Genomic DNA, 25,655 nt, shown 5'->3' with positions numbered 1-25,655 from the left:
GGATAATTACTGTTAAAGTTGAGTGATAAAGTTTGATGTTGGTTGAAATAATGTTATATGTACGTATATTGCTGCTTAAAACTCTTTACTCTTACTTGCCACAGGCTATCCTTGTGGCAAGGAAATAAGTATTTTCAATTTAATGGAAGCGTACTTCGGGCTACCAAATATATCTTTAAGTGAAGTTACCAAACCAACTAGGCTATCGTAACACATGAATGTCCCTCAGAATGGACTTATGAAACGTCTTCAGTCTAACCCTTGTGGATTAGAGAGGTCACTGTGATTATTGTTTAAATATTGATCGACGCATTTTAGTCTTCGAAAAACATAATTTTTAGCCTTATAGCACAGACATCTTTATTTATAAATCTGTTGTCATCTGAAAATTCAATCTCTCGGTTTTAAAGCTATTCAAATAATGGACTTTACTATTCAAAAAGTTTAGTAAACTCTGCATTATAGGTACTCTGAACTTTTAATAGCATATTTCTGATTACTCGTAGCTTTTTTGTCTGAGTCTATAAAAAACATCATATTTTTTTTAATGAGCAGACTAAAATTTCAGACAAAAATATTACAGAACAAAGTACATATGTATTTATAAACCGCTCCCTACAACGGCTTGATTGGAAGTACATAATATGTTACTAGATAAGAAATCATATAAACTCATATACATATTTAATTCTATAAAAATTTAATTAATAAGTGGTCTAGCAATTCCAAGACACCGCAATTTCTTAACGTCAAAACTTAAATTATCTCTACCAAAGTATGGGAACGTATTGTGTAGTAGGAGGTATGGGTGTAAAGTAGAAAAATAACAAAATATATACAATTTCTAAAATTGCTGATAACAAAGACTATATGGCTGGCTGACTGTTACTGATAAGACAAACAAAAAAGCCCTTACTATTGAACTTGAATATTGTGTGTAATATTTTTTTGCAAAACAAAAACAGAAATAGAAGAGGATAAAAATATTTACATGTTTTTTCAAAATAAATATAACTATTTTGCGCATTTTTTTTCTAAGAAAACATATGGTATAAATATGTATTTATCAAAATAAATATGTATTAATCATCGTCATTAACACCTGGCAACTCCAATTAAGCAGCATATCTATAAATGTTGTAAGAACCCTATACCCTGAGTGTTCAGTATCATGCCTAAAAATTGAGCTTCTTCCACTGCCTTGGTTCACAAATCCATTGCACTTTACAGTTGACTATCGGAAGCTTCATATAGGCGGTCTGTGACCTCCAAGTACGACATTCCTGCGGTAACCTATAACAAAGGTATTTATAGTGTTTCTACAAATATCGTTCAATGCTGACAATCTAGCACGAAATTTCCTATGACATTACACGGGAAAGCTGGAACTGTTTGATGTTAGGGTTGGGATGACTATACGATGCCAAAAATTTAGTTTCACCTTCTTCGTCCAGTTGGTGAAAAATGTTCGCCGTTGTTCAGGCTTTTGTTTTTCTCCGAAATAAGCATTTATCAACGTTTTGGCCAGTCGCAATATGAGATAACTTCCAAACATGTATGAGATCTCTTTTATAACATTATACAGGGAGTTTAGAATGGTAGAAGCTTAATAGTAGGAGCATAGGATATTGTCGGACATTGAGGACTGACGGATTTCTTGAATGAGTATGCTGTTTTGAGCCATATATCTGTATACAGCATCTAGCAAGATTCATTTCATTATCAATTCATCAAGTTAACAATAAACATTAGCGCTTTAATTATCATCAGTTAACACATTATACCCTCCTAGCAGTAGTGTAGGGTATAGAATGGCAAACTTAGCATTTATATGCATGTTTGTGTCCGCTATCAAGACTATTTGTATTGCACGTTATTTTACGAAACTTGTCCATCAATTTAAATTCGTGATTTGGCAGTTTTTGTAACATTTATTAAAAACAAAATTGTGTATTGTTGGCAAGAGACGTATTATTAAAAAAAGTAAACAGCAACAAAGTTTGTTGATCAAACTAACCAAACACAGTACAAGAAAACAAAACAAAAGAAGAGTAACAAAAACAAATGGTAAAAAAACCTGTCACTAAAACAAGTCTCCAAAAACATACAACAGAGAAATCTTAAAAGAAACGCTCTGATGGACTTGTTTTTGGTCTACTTTATAAAAAAAAATTGGGGCATACTCGTTTTGCAATTGCGTCAGCCAAATTTATGGTTTGTTTATAAAAATCAGAGTGCTTTCCAATAAGTTGCATGACACATTCCCCTTCTCGTTTTTACCATTAAATAAACAACAAAAATAACATTACACTCATAGCAAATGCAAACACATTGAACTCACACGCTGGCTGACATTTAATTTTTCCCACTGTAAATGAATTTCACCAGAATCTTTACCCCTTTTCTTCTCTATTCCCCTTCAAATTCTATCTTTTCTACATCACTCACAAAAAACACCAACAGAAAACACTCGTTCATACAAACATTTAGCAATATGGCAAAATCGTTTTTTTATCGCCTCAAAGCCACCATTGGTGAGTTTGCTTATAACCAAAAAAAAAAATATGTAGTTGCACAAAATTTCTTTAAATTTTGTAACTATTACTTACGGTAATTTGATAAACATTTTCGTAAAATTTTTTAAAAAACTTTTGGGCACGTTAGGTGCTTTAGTTTGCTTTGGGGGCAAATCCGACTATATATACATTTTCACCTTATTATAAATGCAAGAAAAACACTAGATAGATATTCACACTTTTTACGTTTCATTTGGGAAAATGTACTGAGGAAGAATATGGGAATTTGTACGTGAAATCACACCAGAGCCCTGCGCCGACAAATATTAACGGCGGGGGCGGCTGACACTAAAAATAACGGCGGCGGCTTAAAATCGACTGTAAGCCGGCTAAGTTCTCAAATACGCTTAAGGTGGTATTAGACGACATGTATTTTACATATGTACTGTCACTTTTTTATCCATATATAATTCCGAATGTATGTTATTATGTAATTGTTATTTTAGATACTATTCATAGCCTGTGTTTTTCCGTATGACATAACCTATAAAAGCAATCAAAGTCTTTTTAATGTGTAAAAATTGTTAAAATTATAAATTAGTTTATTAAAAATTTAAAAATGCTTACTTTTTCAAGTTCTTTATTCATTCAATTTAAAAAAAAAAAAAAATTATTTTAAAACAAAACAGCTGTTTTGTTTATGTTTGTCACACGAAAATAGAGCACGCTCTAATCGAAAAAATTACATATGTATTTCCACATGTACTTATTTTACACATGCAATCTTTCATTTGTATCAGACGATACATATGGAGGTCCACACAACATGTAGAACGTGTTGTGTGGACCTCCAGCTTAAGAGTAGTGGCCATGACAACTGTCATATGTACTGAACACTTAAAATTCGTATACCTGGGAAATTGTAACAGTCAAAAAGAAAAATTTTATAAGGACTACTATCAATATAAAGTAAGACATCTGAGCGAAACGAATTGGATATATCTAGTTTACAATAACAATTTATATAAAAATATATTAAAAAACAAAATAGAAACATACGAATTTTTCATGAAAACTTTCGAAATAACCGTTACTGTTAATATTTCAAAAGTGTTGTCTGCCGGTCCACACTAGGAAACTATTTTTGGGAAACTTTTGATTTTACGTGAGAGAGAAAGATAAAGAAATATCATTCATCTCTCTCACGGTACGGAGTTTCTCGTACTCGGAAACTCGTTTTGTTTTGTTATTCTTCTCATTCGTACAAAAACAAATCGATGCAATTAACACATAGTTTCGAAACAAAAGTTTCTATGTGTAGACATTAAGGTAACTTCAAATGAGAATTAAGAAAAAGTTTCTCAACTAAAGTTTCTGTAAGTGGACCGGCACTATGCAACTAATATTTTAAAACGGACTGTTTGGAAAAAATCCAACCTTTGGTCGATGTAAATATACACTGGCGAGCAAATGTGAGTGAATGTTTGTAATTTCTGCACTTTATTTGGAATAAAAATAAAACTTAAAATATCAAAACTAAAATTTTGTGATTTCATACTTAATTTCATGTTTCTAGGTTTAATTTTAAAGGAAAATCAAAAACATACTAGTGAAGAATGAAAAGGTACCTAAAAGTCTCTAAATTATTATCTTCTTCTTTCGATTTTAATATCATAGAAAACTCAAAATTGGAGAACGAAAAAGTACTAAAAAAATCACTTGCTACCGGGGTTCCAAATAACACTCTATTAGCATATTTAGTGTTCCTAAATCTAAAAATTTTGTCTAAATTGACTCATTGTGTTTGAATAAAATCAAATTTTCCGTTTTTACCCCCTTTTGGTACTTTTTTCCTCCCCATTAACGAAATAAAATTGTATTCCAAAAAGTTGCAACATCGTAGTAGGATCCCGTTATTATGTATTCATCATACGTACCCACCTGACCTGAATTTCGAAAATAAAGATTATTGACTAAAACGAAGAAATTTCGAAATAAAAATGTTCGAGAAAACATCGATAATTTAAAATATTTTGAATCCTCGACAATTTTCAAATAATACGTTTTTTTCGTTTAAATCTCAAAACAAAAATGTTCGAAAAATTATCTAAACTTCAAAATTTCTCGAAAGTTCGTTTTACAAAAAAACTTCTGAGATCTTGTTTTTAGAAATGCATTTTAGAGACTAAAAAAATTATTTTGTCTTTGAAAAGGCTCGAAAATTATATCGCAAATGTTTGTTTGGCAAAAGAAAAACGATAAAATAACGACATTTTTATTTTTGCAATCAAAAGAACAAAACATAACATGTCATAACATGAAAAGTACATTTTTAATAGTTTAAAAATAAGATAATATAATAATTTCAATTGATAAACATTATTTTAAGATTTTCTAAATAATAAATTAACTAAAGTTAAAGTTAAGTTTATTGAGACTTTTTTGAAAACTATTTTATAAGAACAACATATTATATTAAAATAACTGATTGAAAAATTAACTAAATCACTCTTCAGTACTATAAATTACTACAAAATTCACATAAAAAGTTGAATTACTTAATTCGGCTTCTGAATTACTATAGCCAATTAACACGTTTCTACAACACATTCGTAATTCGTTTTGGCAGTTCAACGCCGTGTTTTTATGTATTAATTATTTTGTTATTTTTTGGAATACATCTGTGTGTGATACAAAAATACGTTTGTTTACTTATTTTAACAAGTTAAATAATATTTCTAATTTGCCTCCAATAAATAAAAACAAACAACTGATTATGATAAATATCTGATAAAAATTAGAGATGGCACTCATTCATTGTGTAATTCGCAGCTGAAATTTTGTATGGAGAATCATGTTAATAAATACCAAGTTCACACGAGCAGTTGAATTACTTAATTCGTACTCTGACTGATAGTAGCAGAGTCCTAAGTTAAGTTATATACAGTGTCTCTCATAAGTATTCGAATTTAGGTGAACTATGAAAAAAAAACCAAATTTAATAATATATTTTGTATGCAAAATAAATAAATTAATTTGTTATATTGTCTAGACAGTCCTTAGGTTTGATATATCGTTTTTTAAAACTTGAAAAATTTACATTTACTTAAATTTATTTAGCTTTTTTTAAAAAAAGTCCACAAAACTACCTCACAAAAGTATACGAATTTATTCTGTATTTCATATTTGAACATATTATACGAAACACAAATTCTAGAATCGAATTATTTTTATTCTTAAAATTGATTTAGAGGGTTACTATCAACCAAAAGGAAATATTTTTGGCCAATTGGGTCCACAATTTTGGGGGATTTGTACACTCTTTTCATGTAATATCATTAAAATGGCGATTTTTAAAAATATTTGTAATTTTTTTCTTTTTTCCAAAGATAAAACCAACATTTTGTATTGAGATTTAATGGACCCCTTGGGATATCCAAAAATAATGTTTTTTGTTACAAGAATCTGTATGTAAATGTTCCTAAATATATTATTGGGATCATTCTTCTGTAGCAAATTCAATATAATGGAACTTAGGACTATTTTTATAATACTAGGGTCAAAAATTTTCGGGGAAATTTTTCTGGTATGTATTTTTTTGATATCAGCTTTTATACATTTTAAGTTTTCAATGTATTGTGGAAGTGTATAACTCCTTTCAATATAATAGAATCATTCTTTTTATATACCAATGGCCTCCAAGCTGCATGTCACCATATCATTATGATCTAACTCAAAAATATTGATATCTGTTTAAATATTAGTTACTATGATCAAAACCCAAAATTTTGGAATTACAGTGTTATTGTAATGGGCAACATATGCGCGAATGTTACGAGTATTAAAAACTGAAATCTACTGTATAGTATGTCGTTTTTAAAGGCATGTTTTGGAGTTGTATATTGCTATAATGTATTGAAAATTTAAAATATTTTTTTGCTAATATCTACATCATACATGGGAATTTTTCATTAAGCATTAAAATTTCATTACCATTTATAGAAAAAATTGTAATGAAAAATATTTTAAGTACCATTTAATGAAAATTATATTTTTTTCATTATAACTTTTTTTGATAATGGTAATGAATTTGATAATGAATTTTCAAAAACGAATTTAATTAGTATTTATAATTGTCGAAAAATATATTAAGGAAAATTTTTCGAAGATTCGAGGCTTGAAAGCTTTTAAAACCAGTTCCCGTAGCCCAAATTGGCTGAAATTTTGCAGTCATAAGTACATCTGATGACAATACAATAATATGTTCGAATATTCGAAATTAAGTTCGAATATTCGAAGTTATTTTCGAAAATTTTTTTATGTTTTTAAATTAATCTCTGTGTCATAAAACCTAAAAAAAAATTTCGAACTCGTGTTCGAAAAATTTTTAAAGCTGTTAAAACTAGTTCTTCTAGTCCGAATGTGCTGAAATTTGGTATACATTATTTCACCTACTGACAATACATTATAATGTTCGGATATTCGAAATTAATTTCGAAATTCGAACTAATGTTCGAAAATTTTTAAAATCCATTGAATAATGGTAATGAAAATTTAATTTTAAATAATTATTAATGAAATCGTTTCATTAAAACCCATTACCATTAGACAAAATAATGCTAATGAAAAAAAAAAAATAATTATAATTTTTTTCAATGAAATCGTCAATTAATTAGTCGATATAATTAACTACTCCCATGTATGATCTACATGAATATATACTAGTCAACTTTGTCAAAAATATTGACCTTAGTTGTACTAAAAGGGACTTAAGATTCAGATAATTCAATTAGAAACAGAAGAACGATACCAAAAATACGTCTTGGAAAGTTTAAGTGCAGATCCTTATAAAAAAACTATTATTTTTAGATACCTCAAGGGGTCTTTATTAAATCCCAATATTAATTTTAGGTTTTATTTCCAGAAAAGCGGAAAAAATTGCAAATCCGGTAAAAATTGTAATTTTAATGATATTGCATGAAAAGATGATACAAATGCTCCAAAATTGTGGAGCAAAAGGGCTAAAAATATATAATTTCGGTTCATAGTAACCCCTTAAAACAATTTTAAGCAAAAAACCATTTAATTCTAATTTTTTGTTTCGTAAAATAAGGTCAAATATGAAATACAAGAAAAATTCGAATACTTTTGTGAATCAATTTTACGGACTTTTTTAAAAAAAGTTAAATTAATTTAAGTAAATGTAATTTTTCCAAATTTAACAGAGTGAGATATTTAACCTTAGGCCTTTCTAGACAATATAACAAATTTAATTTTTCATTTCACACGCAAAAATATTATTAAATTATGTTTCTTTTCAAAGTACAACCAAATTCGAATACTTATGTGAGGCACTGTATTTTCTATTTATTTGCATTTTTTTGTGATTTTATTTTTTATTTGTCTCCACCAATGAAAACAAACAGCTGATTATGAAAAATACCCGATAAAAATTAGAGATGACACTCATTCATTAGTAATTCAAACTGAATTACGTACAGCTTGTGTAATTCGCAGATTAATTTACACTGGAGTTCTATAAATTATGTTAATTTTATTAACTTTTTAAGAAAATAAATTAAATTCGATTATATTGTAATGAACTACACATGAGTAATTTTATACGAAACTAGATTGAATAGGGCTTAAATTCGGACCGGAATGGTTATGGAGAAGCAACAAGATATGGTTATTTTCATAATTTTTGATAGAAGATAAAATACAAACCGATGTGAAAATATTCCAAAAGCGTTCCTCTTTACGTGAAGTTTTTCTCGGACGAGGAGACTGCGTAACATTTTAAAATGTTTCATAATTCTGAATATGGTTAAGTGTATTATATACCATCTCCCTGGAACATTCCAAAGTATTAGCAATCTCGATTATGTTTTTTCCTCTCGAGTTCATCTATCGAATAATCTTTCGTTGTTCTCTGTACACCACTTTTTAGTCATGTCTGAAAAACTTCTAAAAACTGATTTCAACAAACTTACAGATGGACAGACGGACATAGCTTAATCGACTCCGCTATCTATAAGGATCCAGAATATAGATTTTTATGAGGTCGGAAAATTATATTGTAAAAATGACAACCTTATATGTATGTATACCCTTCTCACGAAGATGAAGGGTATGTCTACAAGAGATGCCGGAATCTGCAGAATTGCATTAAAAATCGCAATGATATATTATTAACATTTACAAACTTTAAGATTTATCGGTCAATTTCGTCTAAATAAAGAAGCTTTACGTATGTTGTTAAACATCATTGAAACTCACCTGCCTCCTTCAAATATTCCTTGCGTTATTCAGCTAGCAGCAACATTGCGTTTTGTCGATCATATCAAATGGCCTAGACCGAAATACGGTGTCAATTAATAGAAAAATGTACTAAAGGTTTTGGAAAGACACTCATATCTAAATAATGAAGCCTGCATTTATTTTTCGATAGAAAAAGATATTCTAGTATGAAAGCCAATATTATAGGTAAAAACTAATATTGTTTGGTCCATAATTGACTGAAACACTGATAAATGCACTCTTCGAAAAATAATTTATAAATAATTACCCCCATAATTACTCGCCAATAGAATGAAAATTTGTGTTCCTTTTTTGGATCCTAATCGACCTATGTATATCATCATATAGGAAGCAGGGAACCTTCAAACACTAAGTAAACCTTGAGTTTTCGACTCCACCGGTAAGGTTGATGAATTTTAATTGTCTTCACCAGGTTAAAACCGTTCTAAGTATTAAATGGTATTCGCCAGGGTATAAACAACGATTTGAGTCTTCTATGGTCTCTACCAGTCAAAACATAAACTCACTTAAAAAAATTAATGGCGATGGCGCGAGAGTTGTTCTCCAACTCAGACACGAATTGCGAATTTGTTTGTTCTCTTAAAATTTGCATTCCTCTCAAAGGGAAAATTGCTATCGTAAACGTGCCATGAACAATTCAATAGCAATAGCTGTACATTGTTTACATTGTAATTAAGGTAGAATTTTCAAAAACTAATTCTAATAATAACAAATTCTGATTCTGCAGTTGAAATACTAAATAAAGCTTTTAACTTTTAAAATTTTGAACCCTGAAAATGTATTTCGTATTGCAATTGTCTGGTAACATTATATATATAAACATAAACTTGGCAGCACTTAACTGTCATATAAGAAACACAAAACATCGAATTTGTAGAATTCTCGATGTTTTCCTTTTTTTACAATTTACAATTTATTTTACTACTTGTGCTGATAAAATAATAATGGAAAAATATTTAACGAGTGAAATTTTCATTAAATTGATATAAACAAGCGAAATGTATAAACGTAATGAACAAATAAGACCGAAATAAAAAAGTAACAATTACGTGAACAAAAAAGGTAAAAATATATAGAAGTGAATTATGAAAGTGGAGAGAAAAAAAAGAAAATAAAAACAAAGTGTTAAACAAAGAATAAATAAGAAATGAAACTGTTGTCAAAAGTACCTAAGTCTACTGTCATCCGGTACCTAACTCTAAGAATGTATTAGTAGAATTCTCAAGTCAACATAGTTGCAAAAAATCGTATTGAAAAATATTGAAAAAAAATATTACATTTCAATTTATATTTTGAAAGGTTTCTTAAGATATTTTCCACATATTTTATCTACAAACATTTTATAAACACGTCTATTTGATTTTTAATCTATAATATTGAAAAAATAAATTATTTATTTGAAATATCTTTTTCGGTTACCATACGAAAATTTACAACATTGTTTTTTTTTAGTTTTAATTTCAACCAACAAAAATTCAATGTCAAAAAATAAAAAATATTTTATTTTCGTTTGTAAAAAATATATTATTTTCGGGCTATTAAATATGTTTAAATTGTGCAAAAAAAATATAAAATATAATGTTAAGTGATGAAAAATATTTCAAAGTGCTATTATCCTCAAATTTTCGCGAAAAAGTTTTGAAGTTGGGAGAGAGAATAAAATTTTTACATATGTGTTGGATTTACACAGCACTCGTCTGTGAGAAGAGCGTAATGTTATTGTTGTAAAAAAATGACAGCGTTTCACTTCTTGTTTATTCTTTGGTGTTAAATTTGAAATAAAGAGGAATAAAATGGTCAAAGGCCAGCAACAATAACAGCCAAGTGTCACGATTAATGATAATAAAAAATAATATGTACGAGATAATATTGTTTAAATTAATAATAATAAAAATAATAAACAAGTATTAATGTAGAAAGATATATTATTAATATGCAAATCTAACAGAGCACCAGCACCAACAAATTTTTTGTGTCGACGTCAGTATGACATTAATTTTATTGTATTTTGCCCTCTTCTAGCAAAAGCACCTACAATGAGAATAGATTAACAAACGAAATATAGAAAATGATTGGAAAAAATACAGCTCAACTGCCTTCCCCAAGAGGAATCAATTAGAAAAATGTATTTTTTCTCCCACTGTAAACTAGAATTTGAACTCAAAAATATGTACTTTTGTTATCAATTAATAAACTATGTACTGTAAATGTACATGAATATTTATTTATTCATTTATTTTTAACTATTTCCAATATATTTCGATTACACGATTTTATTATTGCTGCTGCTGTTGTTGGACAATCTAGTAGAAAAAGAAGATTGTGTGGTTAAATCAAACAACAACAAAAATAATGGAAGTCACATTTATTGGCCAGTTGTGTCTATTTAAAATGCGAAAACAAAAATATATTCTCGTACGATCAAAATAACAACAAACTAATTTAATATACATACATTTGTACATACTAGATATGTAGGTATGTATCTTCATAATAATAATAATAATGATCAAAATGAGCAGCAAAACAATAACAATCGTGGAAAAAAATGTTTACGACTCGGAGTGTGTTGTAGAAAAAATTAAAAAAAAGAATAATACGCCAGCAAACGACGAGCCCACTTTGTGTGTATTGTACGCTACATACAATATGCTAAAAAAAAGTATTAAATAAGTGTGAAATGCAAACTACAATGGGAATGTATAAAAAGATTGACTTTTCTTGCTAGTACATTATTTATTTGTTTTTCTTTTTCTACTCTTTATGTCATTGCCCCCCTTTTGGTCTTTTATCGTTTATGCGAAAGGACAGCTGATTTTTATTATTCTTTTTTCTTCTTTCTTTACTCACCCAATTTAATAACTTTTTAAATAGTTATTTCGTTTTCTTTTTGTTTTTTAATATTTCAAAAATTTTATGAGCAAATTTTTATTAAAATAAATTAATTTAATTAAGATAATTAACTACCTAATAGTGTCATTGTTTTTTAATTAATTTTAATTCTGCTTTTTTTATTTTTTTAATTTTCTCTTAAAAATTTGAAGGTGTTCGAAAAAAGAGCAAGTTAGACTAAGAGCAAGTATTATAGAGCTGCCATATGAATACAATTATTTAGTTAGGGGAGTTTTTGAAATTTTCTATTATAATTTTGAAAATTTTATATTTTCAAATTTAAAGGAAAATACTAGCTGAACATAAGTATATCCCACAGTAGGACAGAAATTGATTATTTTTGGAAATAAACCTGACATTTTTAAACTGGTCCCAATCGGAATAAAATTTTAAATGGGCCTTGCGCAGAAGTACATATTTGAGTTTATATTTTGAACATGTGATAGAGACGAGTGGATTGGGTCTGAAGTACTCTTCGAGGGGTGTACAGTGAATTTTAAATGGAATCCGTTACTGGGGACAGGGTTTTTTTTAGGTAGACTGTGATCTAAAATTGTTTTTTAGACTTCCTAAAGAATGAGTGAAGAAAATTCTCAATTTTAGGGGGTCGAAAGTAGACATTTATTTTTATAGTCAGGAAGCTATTAGGGCTTTGAGATAAGGTTATATTGGGTATTGGTCCAATTCATAGGCTTCTGCATTAGCCAATTTATCAGCAATATAATTGCCATAATTATTCCCGTGTCCCTTTACCCATATAAGGGTAACGTTCGAATGTCTCGCCATCTCATTTAGAGATGCCTGGCACTAGTGGACTAGTTTAGATGTGGAGTGCACACTACACGGTTTTTATTGGAGCTTAACTGGCAGTATAGATTCTGATATCCCTATTAGATAATTGATAGTACTTAATCCAGTTTGCGGATATTTCAACCACCAACCCTATAGAAACTTCCCTAATCGGACGGATTGGATTCCATGGAGATAAAATACCGGTAACTTCTGTTAAAAAAGGTACTGGCAGACAATAATCAGTGACATTATAGGGATTAGGAAAATTTGCTATGATTCTAGCATGACCTCTAGAATATAAATTCCATCTGCCAATGAAATTTAACCTAACAGCAGTGCAAATAGCTAGTTGCCTAGTCATAACGTTCACCGGTAGATATTTTAGCAAAACAAACAGAACCTTAGGGAGAGTTGTTCTCATAGCACCAGTAATTTGAAGAACAGAGGATCTAATTTTTAAGATGAAATCTATTGGAGAATTTGTTCAGTTATTGCCATTACTTATATAGCCACTCCATAGATCATAATTAGCTTAATTACAGCGTCAAATAACCATTTCACGTTCTGAGGATTTATAACCCATTGCGTACCTATGACCATTCTACAGATTAATAGTGCCAACTCGGCTTTTGTAGACCTCGAGAGTTCATTCAGTTCCCTATCAAGAATAACACCTAAATTCTTGGCACTTTCGGGTAGAGTTAAAACTTCACCATTGAGACTAGGAAGCGAGAATGGGGGAATTTTATATATCCCGGAGAACATTACAAGTTTCGTTTTACTTGGATTAACACTGAGACCACATTCTATGTTCCATGAGCTAACAATCTTTAGAACTTTTCCCGCCTATGGGGTAGAGTTTAAGATGTTTTCCATCTACTGTGCAGCAACACCATCAGCATAGGCAACTGTTTAAAAAAAAGTTAGTCTAATCTAATAAGAAGACTATTTATGGCCATAATCCATAAGAGCGGTGATAATACCTCTAAGCGCCCTTTTGGAGACCTTAGTATCTTCCAAAACGGATACAATAATGTAGCTCATGGATCTTTCAAAATACTCTACCAGGAGTGAAGAGCTGTTTCAACAGACTTAACTTTTGTGTAAGCATGTTGCGTGAGAGCGAGGATTTTTCGTTTGAAGTTCTTATATGGAAATCAATTATCCTTTCTAAAGTTTTGAGAAAAAAATGATGCCAGACTAATAAGTCTAAAAATACTTGACTATGTAAAGAGAGTAAAGAGTTCTGGACCTTAATAGTAGAGATATGTTCTATCTGTCACTACTATAGATTAATCTATGAAAAGTTTAAATATTAAATATATGAACCGATCCTGGTCCAGTATAATTGATTGCAGGCATTATACATGCGACTAAATGATGATTGCATGATGAAATTGATTCGATTTAAAAGACCTTTTTGGTTTTATCAGGGGTGCTTCATATATTGCTTCTAGTTTAAGATGTTTTAGACTTGGAACAGCCGAACATAGCATTATTTGTTTTTATTTAAAATTCTCACCTGAGGAACTAGTCAGTACATCTAGTCATATTGAAATGATCTTACATATTTTCCTAGAATAATACTCAGCTTGAAAATATATCTAGTAAGGTGAATATCTGAATAAGTATATGAACTTATGTATGCAATCTAGTAAAAACTTTTCCGTAAATGAACAGACCTATCTATAATTGTACAATTATAAATATTTGTTTTTTACACTTTATAAAATTATAACTGATTAATTAATTAACTCATTATTATTGTTATTGTGTTACTATTTAATATTTCTCAAATCAATCTTTTAGGTGAAGCATACAATCATCATGACTCTTTACTGAAATTCTGAAATGAACTCACAAATACAGCGATATATGAAAAAAGAAAAACAAAAACAACACTAAACTGATAACAAATTCAAATTGTGTTTGGCCAATAACAACAAAAAAAAAACAACAATCAGTGTTTACGAGAGACCAATTACATACGAGAGACCGACCACCTTATAAAAAAAAGCTAATTAAAAATAACAAAAAACAAAATAAATTAAGAACAAAGAGAGAGAATTTACGTTTAATAATATACAAAATTTAATAAAACATAAAGTGCAAAGAATAGAGAAATTAAAAAATTCAAAGTTGAAGAAGTAAAAAAGTAAATGTTGCCTGTTAAAAACCTTAAAGTTTAGTGTTGATTGTGAAATGGAAAAGATATCATCACCACCAACAACTCCAGCTAAAACTATAACAGAAATAACGCCAATGCTAAAATCTAAAAACAATTTTTGTAAATTTTCAATTTTGTCGTTGTCGCCGTCACTGTTGTTGTCGTCGTCGTCGTCACTGCAATTCGAAACAATATATTTTTCGTGTAAATTTCTAGAGAAAAAATTCATTTTAAAATTGACTTCAAATCTAAACAAATACAACAATATTAATAAAATAAATAAAAATAAGAATAATCATAATAATAGTGGGAATAGTTTATTACATTTCTTATCACTTTTAAATGTTTTATAACAATAACAATTACAATAATAATAATAATAATTACAGTGAAAATGTTTGTGACTGTGATTGTGATGATGGTGATAATGATAATAAAGTCTTGATAGTTAAAACGACCCATACACATACACAGATTAAATAAAAATTTTTAAAAACTAAAAGAAAATTTGAAAAATAACTGCCGATAAAAGTTTATTATTTCATTGTGTGTTTTACGCGCGCGTCCACTACAACAAACGGTGTGTGTAGAGAAAAATAAAATTACAAATACGGTAGCGTTTGAAACTATTATTGAAACGAAAACAACGTAGCACCATGTTAAATATGTCTAATAAATTTAATAATTATCAACGCTCGTCTGCCACTAATATTATGGGCATGAATCCGAATAATAACAATTCATCAACTGCAGCAGCTGTGGCAGCGGCATCTTCATCAACCAGCCCTTCTTCGGCCGGTTTTACACTGTCAGCGCCCAATAACTTTTCAAATGATTCCAACTCTTCGTTGACATCTAACTCTGGCAAAGCCGAAAGGGAATCAATACATTCTGGTCAATTTATGGTCTCAACATTTGAGGCCGAAGAAGCTCAAGATGATCTCGATGATAGTGAAATTAAAATGTTGGATCCCGAAGATCCTAGCTTATCGAAAGCAGACGATGAACCCAACACCTGTATGGAGGTACAATTATATGTGCCCCGTAATATGGCCCAACAAAATAGATATGGCAATACCGAATCGCATGGTTTGATTACCTCCCATTTAGAAATTGAAACTTCACTGACGAAACTCTTCAAATGTATGAATTTAGCCTATAGGTAAGTTGTTGTTTTTAGCCCATAAACTATAGCTACATATATTCCTTTTTTATGTTGGTGGAAAATACTTATTAAACCACATGTTCAGAGCGTGATTTGTTGTGCTTTTATTGTAACTCAATTTTATTTTAACTTTATTTATGTTACTTTATTTTTCAACAAACTATTTTTTGTTGTTACGATATTTTATTATTGTTTTTTAACTATTTTACCTAAATCAGCATTTTTTCGTTGAGTATGTATTTGTATTTATTGAGGAGTAAAATTTCGGGTTTGTATTTTGTACTTTAAACAGTTGCAACTCCAATGCAAATGTTGATTTTATTTTTCAGTTATAAATAACATAAACATTAGGTTGAAACAGTTTCATGGAGCTAAAAGTAAAATTGCTTTACTACACAGGCCGACAGAAATTGCGAATAGTACGAATCTGGAGAAATTCTAAGATTATATTCGAATTTAAACTTAACTCAAAACGTATTTCCATATTGATTACAGTAGAGGAACTTTCTGACATTGTGGATACCAATTATCTCATGAAGATCATTGAGAATATCGATGAAAATCGTTTTCAAATCAAAACGCTCCGAAGCGAAGATCCAATTGTCTTGGAAACGTCTAGGGCTTATCTAGTAATATAAAACCTCTAGATTACCCTATTACCACCTAAAGCAACTGATTAACCCACGTATTCATAAACGATTAATAAAAACACCTGTGGTTTATTATAGGATGGAAATGGAAAATGTGTTTAATAAACCATAAATAAATAATTAATATCTTATAAATACGAGTTTACGAATCTTTAATACTTCAGGAAAGCGTATAACACAACAATTGCCCTAATTGAATAACCACAAAATGGTCATAGGTTAGGTTAGATGAGCAAGTTATATCATGTGTTTACTTCACGGAGTACAAACATGGTTCCATCATCATTTTGATCCCTAATCTGTAAATATGTAGAAGTTATATAGCTTCTACATAAGCCCTGATAAATTAAGTCTTTTGGCATAAATTCTAATATGTCATTGACCACTGCAATTATATTCCGCAGTTGAATTATATTAGGGGTTATTATCCTTGTCATTCTATAGGTGAGTTGGGAACAACTCTCGCGTTATATCCATTATTTTTTTTTAAGCACGGCCTAGTTTGTGCTTGTTGCCTTTACTTCCTATAGCTGCTTAATGTTAAGCGTTGTCTGAATTAACCGCGTGGTTTTGTTTTACTTTAAAGTGAGGTTACGTTTGACTGTGGAGACCTTAAAATACTGAAGGCTATACTGGAGGATACCACTTAAACTTATACTTTATACTGGGAAAACCCATATAAACTCTTAAACTTTTACTATTGGTGATCCATTAAAGAGGCAACACAAATCTATGTGATCTTTATTTCGACAGTGTTGTTGCAAGATATCGAACATTTCGTCATATCATATGAAGATTACCAGCATTCATCAACGAAGTTTGGTCAGGAAGTTTAAAAGGAACTTTCCTTCGAGTTGAAGGTTCCGGCTTTTATGTTGCACACATGTGCACGGAAATGTTTTTCATCTTTTGTTCTAGAACTATTAGTGTAAATATTGTACGAAATTTCATTCCATCTTGATTGTACAGAATACACACGGAGACGAAAACACAGATCTATACTTAATTAGTCAGTCTTTGTTTCAGTGGCCACAAGGACCTACGGTGATAAGTTGAGCATGTTAAGAGTAAATTCCAACACACTCAACCTTGAAGGAAAATCGCAGTAAAACTAAAGTTTAGGGTATAAACAACTCCGTCAACGTCTCAACGACTCCTCCGCTACTTCAACCGTCACTCCATCTGGCATTCCGACATCTCCACTGATACAACTCAGAATCCGTCTCATCAATTTGATACAAGCATCCGATGGTATACCGCACACCAACGCATACCCAATCTTTACATTATCAGCTCAAATGATATCAATGTATCAATCTTTTAACCGCGAATTTGGGTTTAAACCAAAGGCACTAAGTGGATCCCGATGGAACCTCAATCAACTGACCGGCCAGGACAAAGTCCTGCGGGCAACTGGCCACCCGTAGTACCTGATTATGTGTCGCTCTGGTTCAAACCAATGTCAAATCATTCCATGGAAAGGCCGATGATACATTTGATCATCACCAGTTTATAGTCCCGCCAGACTAGAGGTACTGGTAGCATACCTCTATACTATGGGATTGCAATACACCAAGATGAGGTCATTCATCAAGGAAACATGTCCCGGGGAGATATTCCCAGACTATTGGGTGTATTTGTATGGGCAGACTTAGTTATAGGTAGTGCACCAGTGGTCGTGAAACCAATCGCAAAGTGGTTACTTCATTAGCCATTACATCAATCGTAACAAAAAGAGCTTAAATGGATTGGTACATAAAGCAACTGCAATCATAAGAGTTGATGTACTAAGAATTTCTACATGGCTTCCCACCAGATAAGAGCTCCATACAAAAGTATGGGCTTGACTAGCATGTCAAAGTACCATTTCGTATTCCTTGAACTTATACTACGGCTTTTCCGCTAGAGTATAAGGTTGATGCATTCTATTGGATTGTCACCAGTCTAATCATCTAATTTATCAGATTTTGATGCATTCTCAACACATGTGTAAAAATTTTCAAATGTGTTTGAAGCATTAATAACATCAGTGACTTATACAAGTTTTCTTGGGCAACTGAATAGCTGCAGATAAGGCAAAGTCGAAAGTGTCAAAAAAACATTATTTTGTTCTTGGAAACTAGCCTCTTAAAACTTCCTCCGTGATATCTAAGGGTGAAAGGCATTGAGATATTCTTCTGTGTGGCACTAGTTTCACCAAAGGAGTCACTTGACACCTCCAGAAGACTCTCCACGTCTAAGTCGGTCAGTACCTGACCTTCATGCTTAACAATTCTGGCATTTAAGTCAGTAAAGATAACGTCACCGTCCTGCCATGTACTGTCCAACTCCCCATCATCCTCGTTGACCGTGACGTCCGGATTGTCTGTCCCTAACAGGTCTACCACCTCTTCCGTCGTGTCCCTACTCCCATCCTTGTTTGTTTTTATGTTTGGTTCCTCTATTTTGAATCCCACGAGTATGTACATACAGACGGAGGATCCACGCAGTGGCGGCGTACGTGGACTAGGCAACTACGTTATAACAGCGTATCATCTATGTCATGATAGAAGAAAGTAGGATTGAAAGACACATACCACACTTACTATCATGACAAGATGAGTAACCTTTAGTTATACACTTCTTTGAAACAATAACTTCCTGTGGCTGGATACCAAAGCATTAGTCACATAGATGTGTACTTAAGCCCTTGCATCACGACATGATAGTTACCCTTGGCGAAGGGTCAAAATCTACCACACTTTTAGACACCTTTTTTGTGCTCTTCAATTCTCTTTTAACAAGAGCCCAATATCTCTCCACTGGCGTTAGCTCCGGGCAGTTTGGAGGATTTGCCTCACTTGGTACAAATACCACATTATTGTTCTTGCACCACTCCATGGCTTGTTTACCATTGTGACAGGATGCCAAGTCAGGCCAAAAATAAGTGGACACATTATGAAGTATTATGAATGGAAGCAGCCTTTTTTGTAAACATTTTTTGATGTAAATTTCGGTATTTATAGAGCAAATGATTGGCTTCTTTTGCTTGCCATACCATGAACATTTTTGGAAATTTTGTCTGCTTTTGGGTCCTAAACTTTTCTTCAACATTCCCTCGAGCTTCAGCAACATAAAATTTTTGACCAGGAAGTTGCGAAACATCTGAAAGAACATACGTTTCGTCATCCATTATGCAGCAAGAATATTTTTTAATAAAATATCTAAATATGTATTAAAATTAGTTGCGTTTCTTTTTTCCTCATTTTATTATAGTTAACAATTTAAACACGCATTTAAATTTAACTAAACAACTAAATACAAAAGAGAGATGAGAAAAGAATCAATAAAATAAATCGATATTGAAAATATGTATACATTTGTAAACATAAAAATAAATTTTCACAAAACAACTTAACTTATGATAATAAAATAAAAATCACTAAATGAAATCGTTATTGTTATAATTGTTAATAAAACGACTGCAGGAAGGATTTCATAGTTATAATAAATTTTTAACAAATTTGCATCATCACTTCGGTCTCACTGACTGAAGTTCGAAGAGATAAGAAAGAACTGCAGACATTGAATTTATTCTGTCTGTAGATAAATTTAATAGCATAAAAACATTTTTGTTAAACAATAAACAATTTTTATTTTTTGCTATGAATTTTAAAATCATATTTTGTTAGAACAAATTAATAAAAAGTATTTTTGAAAAATATTTTAGCCGCTAAAAAAGCATGATTCCAAGTGCCTAATAAAGGGTTGTTTTCAGCTCATTGTCTGATCTTTCTCTGATCTCATAATTAAACAACAATTGTATTTATTTCAATTTATAACAAAAGCAATTAATATAATAATTCTAGGTGTTAATTTGTTAATCTGTGAGAATTAATTGAAAGCCTGAAAATTAAACTAAAAGCTTGTAAAGAATATTTTGATAAACAATCAATAACAATAATAATCTAATCAAAAATATCGTTTTTATTACATTTGTTTGCCTGTATTGTATGAAAGAAAAATTACGCGCAATTTTTAAAACAAAATATTTTAATCAATAGTATAAACAATATTTACCAAAGTATTTAGCAGCATTGAAAATTAGTGTAATTGGCATAAAAAAACTATTCGAATATATAAAACACAACACGTTATGGGGAAACGTCATATTTATTAGGTAAGGTTAGGTTGCAGGGATGGTAAATTCATTAATATAATAATTTTTTTTAGAAAATTGATAATTTGGACACTTTCTTTTAATTAAAAAAAATATACTACATTATCAAATTTTGATAACCTTTCCTATTCTATATCGAAGATTCTTGAGAATTATCCGAAAAGTGAAATTATTATTGCTGGTGATTTCAATATTCACAACTATTGGCTTCGCCATTCTAGCCATACAACTACAGAATACCAATACATTGACATAGTCGCCGCTTACAGCCACTTTACGTAACTTGTTAATAACCCAACACATATTCTATTTGTTTAAGGGTACTAATACAATACACTCGACCTTTTTCCTACTTCACTTTCTGATAAGTATGCAGATGAGGTTCTTGTACCTCTCGGCAACTCGGATCACTGCACCATTTCCAGCTATTTTTGCCGCTTCAAACATTGTAACGTTTTAAAATTAGCTACGAAACGGCCAACCTTTATATTTGAAAAGGCTTTTCAATTGCAAACCTTGTTTCTTATACAATTATACCAATGCCATGGCGAAAATATTTGAGGACATAACCAAGCTGGGAATTTAAACATGCATTCCATGGAAAGAACCCTCTTTTAGACCCAGACAAAAGTCTTAGTTTAATCAGTTTAATTGCAATCAGATCCAGAAAGGATCTTTCTGCAATCAGATCCAGAAAGTGAAACAACAGAAACACCGAAACTGATATGCTACGCAAAACGACAAGTCTCCTCGGTATTCTACCACTGGTTTTGAAAGTTTTATCTTTTCAAGTATTTAGAGTCCAGCAGTTTAGTTAAGGACCGCCAGTATGGCTTCTGTAGAAGCCTTTCTACGGTAGTCCTACTAGCCTTCCTATCGGAAAATTATGCAATTCAATTCATCACTTCGGCGAAAGTAAGGTGGAGGCTCTAGAATCTCTAAGACGATCGATAGGCTGTGGCATGGTGAACTTTTATCAAAACTAATTGTTTTTGATGTCTGTAATTACTTCAATCGACTTATATTGAGTTTTCTCAGAGATCACACAATACGAGTAGTTATAGATGTGGGATCTCATCGAACGAATTCAATATTAACTCATAGGTAACACAAGGCTCTGTACTTTTTCTACTCTATTTCTTACATTTCTAAACTACCTTCTATGTCAGACTTCCAACCCTATCTACTCCTTTGCAGATGACTGCAACATTTGTCATTCCTATTCATTCAATTATAGGCCAAGCCTTTAGGAGATTGGGACTATAAGGCAAAACATGAATGACTAGCTTAACAAAGTCTCTGAATGGAAACGTGCGACTTCAGCGCCCGTAAAACTCGAATGTTGTGTCTTAAAGCACAAACACACGTCAGATCATGTTGCTTTATCTATATACAACAAGTGTGATGCCCGCAGGACCAAGCACATTTTTCAAATGTCCAAAGAAACATTCAAGTGCCTAGGTTTTCTAAAACGGCGCAATAAATTCTTCTCTCCATCTGATCTTCCTATTTACATTTTATATTTCATCAATATTGGAATACAACACTCGTGTATGGGTTTCAAATTCCATTTTGGGGCTTCCCAACCGCGTGCAGGAAAGCGCGAAGGTACTTATCGGTGACAGTAGGTTATCCAACTCTATTGATTCACTGCAGCACTATCGAAATGTGGGGTGTGTTTCACTGTTCTACAATGGAATGTGTTCACCTGAAATAAGGGATCTTGCTCCCGATTCTCTCCAAGAACACACCCATTTGAAAAATTAGCACCTTGTAAAGAAGTTTTTACTGACCTTTGAACAGCAAAGAATTATGGAGTCTTAGAGGTATTTGGTGAAATGGTCAGAGATGATTCATTGTCAGAAAGTCATTACAATTGAAGAAGCTTAACATCTTTAGTGAGTAAGCAAGTAGTAGGTAATATTACCATCGTCAGGCAAACATTTTTTTAATGATCTTTAGGTCATAGCCTAAGAGTTATATGGCAATAGGGACAGAGGTACCTCACTGTCAGAAACTCTTCAATTAGCTTTGAAGAACATCAACATCTTGTTAGTCGATTTCTATTACTCTGTATTTAGGTGTTTTCATTCCCCTTTAAGAAAATAGAAAGGTCTTTAAGAAGCGAGTCCTGATAAAAGAAAAAAAATTCTCTCCTGTAAACTCAATTACCTACTGTTGGTTTAATTTGAGGTTTGTTGTTGCATTTTCCTGTTCAAAGACTAACCTAAACACAGGTGCTTCACGTGAACTCCTGTCCAGAGGGCCTTATTTCACAATGGCCTTTTTCATCCACTGGGTAGCCTTGAGAACGGTCTACCATCGCCCCTGATTTCTTCTATGAAGAAATTAGGTGGCAATTTTTGTACATGGCTGAGCCGGTATATGTACAAGCACTTTGCTGAGGTACTCGAGCTATCTAATCTCTTGCCATGGTAGCTCCGTTGGGGAATAACAGGTGTCATGAGACAAGCTCAATCTAACCTCGACAAAGGAGAAGGCAATCACTGGTTAGAGTCGATAGAAGGGCCGGACCCAACATCAGGTGAAAATACCCTATTGATGTTATGGGGAATGCTCTGTCCCTAAATCTAAAGACTCACCAGTGCTTTAATGGATCTCTTAAAGTCGCCAACCACACAGTTTATAGTCGCGGCAGACTAGAGGTACTGGTAGCACCTCTTTTCTCCGAAATTGTAATACACTAAGATGAGTGTCTTTTATCAAGGAAACATGCCCCATAAAACTGAATTTCAGAACATTGGATAATAATTATTTTTATATATCACTATACATATAAGGCTTTCCCACCACTATTTTCTATAAGAAGGAACGCACAATAGGACTGTTAGCTGACTAGAAGTATTTTTTCAAATCTAAGTATGATCTTTTTTAAGTTTCGGAGCAAATTCCTAAGGAATTAAAAATTCTACAAAAATTAATCATTAATTTACCAAAAGAGTCTGATCAGACGGACTTGCCGTCGGCTACGCTTATTAGAAATTTCTCGTAAAGAATTTTTTTGATTGGTCACATAGACATCATTTACGTTCCGAACCATACAAGCTCGCCCGTTCTGCTCTGCAATCTTTGCCATGAAGTTCCATTAGAACTTTTTTCTATCGATAACTCCTGTTATTAGTAATTTTCTACGATCGGCTATGTCTAGTTGAAAGCGAGAAGCATTCAGCAGCTTTTTTAATCAGTTAAACTTCAAGTAGGGTGCTCCCGATTTCGGTAGGGAGTACTGCAGCGAATCCAAGAAGAATAAGAAAGCTATTGATGAAGCTATTATGAATACGTATACAATCGGCTAAACTATAACAAAGTCTAGAACTTTTGATTTGGGCTGTAAGATAAATTCCTAAGTTCTTGCAATAAGCTTAACTACTTATGACAAAGTAAGGAACGATATGAGAAGAGGGATAGATACACGACTACGAATTAAAGATAAATCGCAAGAAACAAGAATAATTGTCAAGTTTGAGAATATTTAAAAAAACTTAATTATTTTTCATAACTAAAATTAATAACCTGCATTCATTTACACTTCTATTATTCTTATTTTTAACTTATTTCCAATTAATATTAAACAATTTTATTTATTATTCTTTTCAGTCAAAAATTAACTTCACCCAAATGGAATCATTTCAAGGGTGTTCGTCTGCGCTGGAAGGATAAAATACGTTTAAATAATGTCATCTGGAGATGTTGGCATATGCAATGTAAGTTTTTTTATTATCAAATACTTAAGTTTTAATTATTAAATAAATATAAACAACTTGTAAATGTAATTTATTTAGTTATTTTTAATTGCATTTATTTAAGTTTTACTGCTATTTTTGTTTTATTTTAGTTAAATTCTAGTTGAAAAGATACTCAATTCATTGTTTATTGACAACAAGTTTCACAAGTGTATAACTTAAAAAAAAAACACAAACAAACCCGATTTCTAATCTCTAGGAATTGCACCCTTTTTTATCTTTATTGATCTTGTGTGCGTGTGTGCATAGTTTAAGTTTTAGTATTTGTTTAATAAATTTTATTTTTTTTTGTGTAAATTGCTCCCCTTTGTTGAAGATGCGATAGTTTTATTTACATATCATTTGGAAAACTTTAATACAAATGCGAATTAATTTTTTATTTTTATCATAGTGTTTTAATTTTATTTGTTTATTAAAAAACGTCAATCAGTATTATGACAGATGTAGATTTAAAATAGATTAGAAAAAGGTGGGATGTAGCTTTTAGGCCTAGATTATTATAAATCGTTATATTTCATCATCTTTTAGAAAGAAGAGTTTGAAAATTTTTCACTCACCCTCATTATAGTCCAGACCTTGCGTCATCGGACTACATGGTTAGGTTTGGTTGAAAGGACAATTTATATTACATATAATCCGAAGAAATACACCTAGGCCACTATCGGGCCTGTTCTGAGCCCCCTTTTCATAGAAGAAAAATGTTTGTGGATAAAAAACAAACATTGTGTAAACTGAATGTATTATCTTCTAATGTTGAAAAACTCCGTTTCCTGTACGTAATTCTTAATAATTTCCCAAACAGTGTTCGTGAGGAATGTTATATACGAAATAGTATCACTCCCAAGATATTTAGATCTAACTTCGACGAATGCCTGACAGTGGTAAAGAACGTGTTCCAAAGTTTTACAGTCCTCTCCACATGCTCTACATTCGTCTGAATATGAAGGTCCAATTTTGTATAGCTGCATCATACTAACCTCAGACTTGCTCACTTTGAGCAGATTTCTACTCTTGCTCTTATTAGGATCACCCCATAGGATCTTTGTGGTTCTACCCAACGTTTCATTATTCCTTATGTTAACTATCTCGAACTTTTCCTTCCCTTTAAAGCTAATACATTCGCCCTTTCGTTGTCGACTATTCCCGAGTGGCCTGGTACCCATATTATGTAAACCTTGCCTCTGGGAGAGTATTTAGTTAAAGCTTTCTTACAATCCAATACAATCTTA

At 31.4% G+C, this 25,655-nt stretch overlaps 2 protein-coding genes across 4 annotated transcripts in view; one reads left to right on the top strand and one right to left on the bottom strand.

Moving 5' to 3' along the window:
* Positions 1 to 25,655, bottom strand: part of LOC119604332 (activating transcription factor of chaperone) — a 72,549-nt gene that overhangs the window by 37,213 nt on the left and 9,681 nt on the right. The window contains exon 1 of one of the 2 annotated variants that reach the window (XM_037956899.1): positions 2,610 to 2,844. The exons of the other annotated variant lie outside the window; for it this stretch is intronic. The gene's annotated coding sequence lies outside the window, so the exon portion shown is untranslated. Of the gene's footprint in view, positions 1 to 2,609; positions 2,845 to 25,655 lie in introns of those variants that run through there. 2 annotated transcript variants of the gene reach the window in all.
* The window catches only part of LOC119604331 (protein WBSCR14 homolog), a 63,220-nt gene continuing 47,244 nt past the window's right edge, over positions 9,680 to 25,655 (top strand). Inside the window, exons 1-3 of one of the 2 annotated variants that reach the window (XM_037956896.1) lie at positions 9,680 to 9,899; positions 14,331 to 15,850; positions 24,281 to 24,387. In XM_037956896.1, coding sequence (XP_037812824.1) covers positions 15,345 to 15,850; positions 24,281 to 24,387 — 613 coding nt within the window. In that variant the 5' untranslated portion in view covers positions 9,680 to 9,899; positions 14,331 to 15,344. Of the gene's footprint in view, positions 9,900 to 10,586; positions 10,694 to 14,330; positions 15,851 to 24,280; positions 24,388 to 25,655 lie in introns of those variants that run through there. The other variant, XM_037956897.1, reaches the window with a different exon arrangement.

The sequence above is a fragment of the Lucilia sericata genome, unplaced genomic scaffold (genome assembly GCF_015586225.1).
Source record: "Lucilia sericata isolate MDLA Ls3-8-SP2 unplaced genomic scaffold, ASM1558622v1 Contig000383F_arrow, whole genome shotgun sequence".
NCBI classification, from domain to species: domain Eukaryota; kingdom Metazoa; phylum Arthropoda; class Insecta; order Diptera; family Calliphoridae; genus Lucilia; species Lucilia sericata.
The sequence above is the reverse complement of the archived record's forward strand: the minus strand, read 5'-3'. Positions and strand labels throughout refer to the sequence as shown.